The sequence below is a fragment of the Arachis ipaensis genome, chromosome B6, assembly GCF_059453495.1.
Source record: "Arachis ipaensis isolate K30076 ecotype BB chromosome B6, ASM5945349v1, whole genome shotgun sequence".
NCBI classification, from domain to species: Eukaryota; Viridiplantae; Streptophyta; class Magnoliopsida; order Fabales; family Fabaceae; genus Arachis; species Arachis ipaensis.
This window is the reverse complement of record NC_142441.1, coordinates 72,560,001-72,565,535: the sequence shown is the minus strand read 5'-3', so window position 1 is coordinate 72,565,535 and position 5,535 is coordinate 72,560,001. Positions and strand designations below refer to the sequence as shown.

Here is a 5,535-nt window from a genome sequence, read left to right as displayed (position 1 = left end):
ACTCTACCAGTGTCTATAGCAACAACAGAAAGAGCCTTTTCAACAATGAAAATTATTAAGACAAGCCTCAGAAGCAAAATGGCTGATGAATTTCTTGTAGACAATTTGGTCATCTATATAGAAAAAGAATTAGCAGCTATTTTCGACACAAATTCAATTATAGATGATTTTGAAAATAGAAAAAAACGTTGAATAGCATTTTCATGATACAAAATTGTAAGTGGTAACTTTAATATATTATTGTCTTACTTTGATTGAGATTATATATTTATTTTTTTTATTTTATCAATAGAAATAGTAATATAAAATATTTTTAGCAAAATTATTAAACACCTCCCCTCCTAAATAGTTAGTTTAGCTCAGCCCCTGGGTATTAGCATCGCCAATGTCAAGTTAGGTTAGAACTTGAGTGTGAAATGATTGTGTTAATCCTGTGGAATTGGTGTATGTAATACTTTAACTATAGTGGAAATTCCACCACTATTGTGGTGGAGACTGGACGTAGGTTGCATAGCACAAGGCAACCGAACCAGGATACATGGTGGTGTTAGCTTTTCTCTTCTCTGCTCTGTTCTATTTTCTGATATTCATGAGACAAAACGAAATTGTCTCATAAATTTTCGCTGCTGAGTTCAAACAGAATCAGAATTGCAAGTTCATTTAAAAACAGGTTATTTCAGTAACAAAAAGAAAGGCATAGATTCAACACCCCTTCTCTAAGCCTTCTACAACCTTCAGATATGTTGCTATAAAATAATAAAAACTTAATTTGCAATAAATTTTCTCTCTTTCTTTTTAAAATAATTAAATATTTTTATATATTTTTTAATTTAATTTTAATATATTGTCAAATTAAAGATTTTATGAATCCATTCAATTATGTATTATAATGTAAAAAAAATACATTTTACATTCATCATATAAATATTTATCTAAAAGAATAAATGTGATGAAATGACTATGTAAAAATATACATATTTTAATATATAAAAATTAACTTTCATATTTGTAAACAATTGTTCTACTATTTATTACAATTTTAAAATATTAATTACCACCCATTCAATTAAAAAATTTATTTGTTACAATATTTATGACATAAAACACTGTTTCACCCAAAATAGTTGTTACAAGCAAACTTATTTCAGAGTTAAGATTAAAAAAATATTATATAATTTTAAAATAAAATTATTAATTAAAACTAGATATTATTTTTTTATCTCAACTAATTTTTGAAGACAAAAAATACTAGTAGTTTTACTTATATTTAGAAAACTAATATTTAGTTTGATAATTGATTAATTTATTAATTTCAAAAATTATATTATCACTATTCATTAATTTTTATTGAGTTAATTTATTTAATTAATTTTAATTTTGATATTAAATCAAATTTAACAAAATAAAAATTGTTACATGTTAAATTTAATAAAAGAAATTAATATAAATCTCAAAATAAAATTTTATAGTTTTTTGTGGAGGTAAAAATATAATTATACTGGGGACAATAATATATATTTGTATAAAAATATTACTTTTTTTTAAACTTAGTGAGGGCAAGTGTCCTCCTCCTTTGAACCTCAATCCGTCTCTGATAACACACGTCTAAATACAAGTTTATTTACATACATTCTTCATGTGCTGAAAATATTCAATTTCATCGTTGTGGCATAACCTTTTGTTTTATCGTTAAAAAATACTATTGCTTATCAGTAGAGGAACCAAGGTTTTCTTAGCAACGATAATAATGATGATGATGAGAGTTAAGGCCAAGATTGATCATGACCAACTCTGATATCATGTAAAAGTATTGAAAGAGATTAAAACCAAAGAGAAAGTTAATAGAATGAACTTAGAATATGAAATTGAATTGATAGTGGAATGAATTAGTTTACACATGAAGCTACCTCACTTATCTACACACTAAGAATGAAGGATAACACATCAATAGCTAACACTCAATTGATCCTATAACAGATTCTCACTTCATCTAACTAACTCTATTGCATATCACACATGTCACCACTCATCACTGTCTTCTCCATTAACGTTTTCCCCTTTTCTTTGGCCAAAGCTGCCAGTAAGCACGCTGACACATGTGCACGTACATATATATTGCATTTTTCAATTCTTCTCCTTTTATTTTTTATTCTTCTTCATTTCATGTTCAAACCCTAGCTTTATGACTTTTCGCGCTTTCACAAGTTTTAGGCGTATTGGAAAAAGTTGTTGATCATGTACTTTCTTGCTCAACTATTCTCTCTATGTTATTATTTTTTTCATAAGCTTTCTCCTTCCAAATATTTGAAACTTCTTCAAAAGTCAACCCTTTTGTCTTTGGCATGCAGAAAATCACAAAAACTATTGCAACACAAGCAACAGCCAAAAGAATCATAAAACTCACCAAGCCCAATCGCATCCACAAAAGAAAGGAAGTTAATAGACATGATGACAATTGTTGCAGACATGCCACCACATATTCCTCTAAACTCTTCAAGGTATATCTCAGTGTTCGCAGCCCAAGGAACAAGACCCATTCCAGGTGCAAAGAATATAATATACAAAGCCAAACCCGCAACAGCAAGCCATCCATAAACTAAACTCGGGTTGCCATGTCCTCTAACATGACATGAAGCAGAGAGTAGGATTAAATTAGTACATTTTAAATTCAATTCATACCTTCTTTTCCAAGAAATCATTGCACATGTTTTAACTAACTAGTTTTCTCTCAACCCCACACACTAGTAGTAGACACTCTCTTGACACATATTTATGTAGAAAATTTATTTGGTTCTTAAAGAATTTGAATAATTGTATCTGATTTATCTAAAAAGTGAGAGATGAAGAGGTGGATCTCATCTTTTATATTTGTGTCATGTAATTAAAAAATTAGTCATAGTAGAAGAGATCATTTATGTATTTATTCTAACATTGATTTTCAACTATCCTTGTACAATATGACATCATATATATATATATATATATATATATATCTCAGTGGTGTTAAACAATTTTAGTATCATAAATATATAAACTTAATATTTTTAATTTAGAGATTGATTACAAAAATATGGAAAATAATTTATAAGAATATAATTTTTCATTTTTTATATATAGCAAGGTTGATATATATAAATATATAGTATTTAAAGTAACACATTGTTATATTTTTGCAATATAATATTTTTTTCAAATTAAAAATATTTATTAATATTAAAAATATTATTTTAATTTTAACACCACCTTTTAAATATTGTTAACATTGTATAACTATCGTAGCCTTCGTTCTTAATAAAGTAGTTTTACATATGTGTATAGTAACATAATACGACGTTAGTAAAAATACTTACTTTTTATATTGAGGGTGTGAATAGTTATCCAAATTAACAGATTTGATTATATGACTATATAAAATTAAATGTTATATAATATCAGTACATCAAAATTAAACTATTTATTTTATATCTTTGTAAAATTTATCAATCAAATATTTTTGGATAAGATTTGAGTTCATTCTAATGTAATAAAATGACATTTTTGTCCATAATAAATTAATCAAATCATAATGACTGTACATGGTCGAAAATAGCCAAGTATATACTGGGAGGAACTAGAAACGAGATCAAGAACTACTTGAGGACTAGGATCTAGAAGCACATTAAGCAAGTTGATGAACACTGTGTTGCCAAGTTGAGAGTATGAAAACTAGAAAGAAAGCTAAGAGAATGAACTAAATATTAAATTGAATTGATGTTGGAAGAATGTATTAATTTACATATGAAGCTTCCTCACTTATTTACACACTAAGAGTGAAAGATAGAGAAACACATCAATAACTAACACTCAACTGATCCTATAACAGATTCTCACTTCATCTAACTAACTCTGTAATGCAAACTAACTCTACATTGCTTGTCACATACGTCACTAGAGTCTTCTCCCTTAACACCCCCTCCGAAATCTCTCTCACTCTCTCAACCTGTCTCAAGATTTGGAAGTGAGAAAAGGGCCATGGACCATGGAAGAAGACATGATCCTGATCAACTATATAGCCAACCACATGGATTGTCTTTTGAACTCTTTGGCCAAAGCTACCAATAAGGACGTAGACACATGCGCATGCACATATATATTGCATCTTTCATTTCTTCTCCTTTTATTTTTTGTTCTTCTTCATTTCATGTTCAAACCCTAACTTTATGACTTTTCGTGCTTTCACAAGTCTTAAATGTATTGGAAAAAGTTGCTGATCATGTACTTGCTTGCTCAACCATGCTCTCTATGTTTTTATCTTTTCCATAGGCTTTCTCCTTCCAAATATTTGAAACTTCTTCAAAAGTCAATCCTTTTGTCTCTGGCATATAAAAAATCACAAAAACTATTGCAACACAAGCAACATCCAAAAGAATCATAAAACTCTCACCAAGCCCAATAGCATCCACAAAAGAAAGGAAGCTAATAGACATGATGACACTACCAACCCAATTAATTGTTGCAGACATGCCACCACATATTCCTCTAAACTCTTCAGGGTATATCTCTGTGTTTACAGCCCACGGAATAGGACCCATTCCAGGTGCAAAGAATATAATATACAAAGCCAAACCCGCAATAGCAAGCCATCCATAAACTAAACTCGGGTTGCCATGCCCTCTAACATAACATGAAGCAGAGAGTAGGATTAACGATCCAACCACACCTATTAAGCTACTAAGTGTAAGCTTCTTTCGCCCTACAATGTCAATAAGGTAAATGCCAATAATTGTGCCACCGGCATTAATTGCAGAAACAATGAGGGATAAGAACAAAGCCGATTCGTTTGATTTGAAGCCAGCCAATTGAATGATTGTTGGGCTATAGTACATTATAACACTAATACCGGTAAGTTGTTGGAATGCTTGAAGTCTAGCGCCACATATGAACGCAACTCTGATTTCTTTCAACTTAAATACATCACTGTATTTAACTTTGACCTTATCCTTTTGTTCTTGCTCCATGTGAGCTTCAAGAATATCTATTTCGTCCTCCAACCGAGGAGATGGGTATATCCTAGAAAGAACATTGGTGGCCTCCTCCTTCCTATTCTGCAAGTTAAAAGTAACTAAGCTTTTAATTATTCTACCAAAAAAAATCAATATAAGGATTTATTTTCCCAAATTTTATAGGTGACTAATGACATATAGTTGTCTTCATATGAAAATAATAGTTGATAATCATTAGATGATAATTTATTTAAGAAAAAAAGTACAGGAAACTAATTTTTAGTTAGCTAACATTAGTCAACTTTAGATTTTATATTTATAATTTAAGTTTTAGGATCTAGAATTTAAGATAAACAAAATAACAAAATTGGCTGATGTTAGTTTAAAAAAAATTGGTTTCCAGCATTAACTTTAGTTCAACATATCAAATTATCTAATAGTTATTACCTATAATTTTTGCATAAAGAGAACTTCACATGAATGATCATTGATCTTATATCATCATTTACCTTCAAATATAGCCATCTGGGGGACTCAGGAAGAAAGACCATAA

The 5,535-nt window shown here is 29.3% G+C and overlaps 1 protein-coding gene across 1 annotated transcript in view; it reads right to left on the bottom strand.

The window, feature by feature from the left end:
* Window positions 1–2,000: 2,000 nt before the first annotated feature.
* The window catches only part of LOC148561309 (inositol transporter 1-like), a 4,028-nt gene continuing 493 nt past the window's right edge, over window positions 2,001–5,535 (bottom strand). Inside the window, exons 2-6 of the mRNA XM_088490735.1 lie at window positions 5,492–5,535; window positions 4,259–5,084; window positions 3,602–3,677; window positions 2,405–2,619; window positions 2,001–2,089 (exon numbers count right to left, since the gene is read on the bottom strand). The exon at window positions 5,492–5,535 is cut by the window's right edge and continues 64 nt beyond it. Of these exons, the coding sequence (XP_088346861.1) occupies window positions 2,001–2,089; window positions 2,405–2,619; window positions 3,602–3,677; window positions 4,259–5,084; window positions 5,492–5,535 (1,250 nt within the window). The remainder of the gene's footprint in view (window positions 2,090–2,404; window positions 2,620–3,601; window positions 3,678–4,258; window positions 5,085–5,491) is intronic.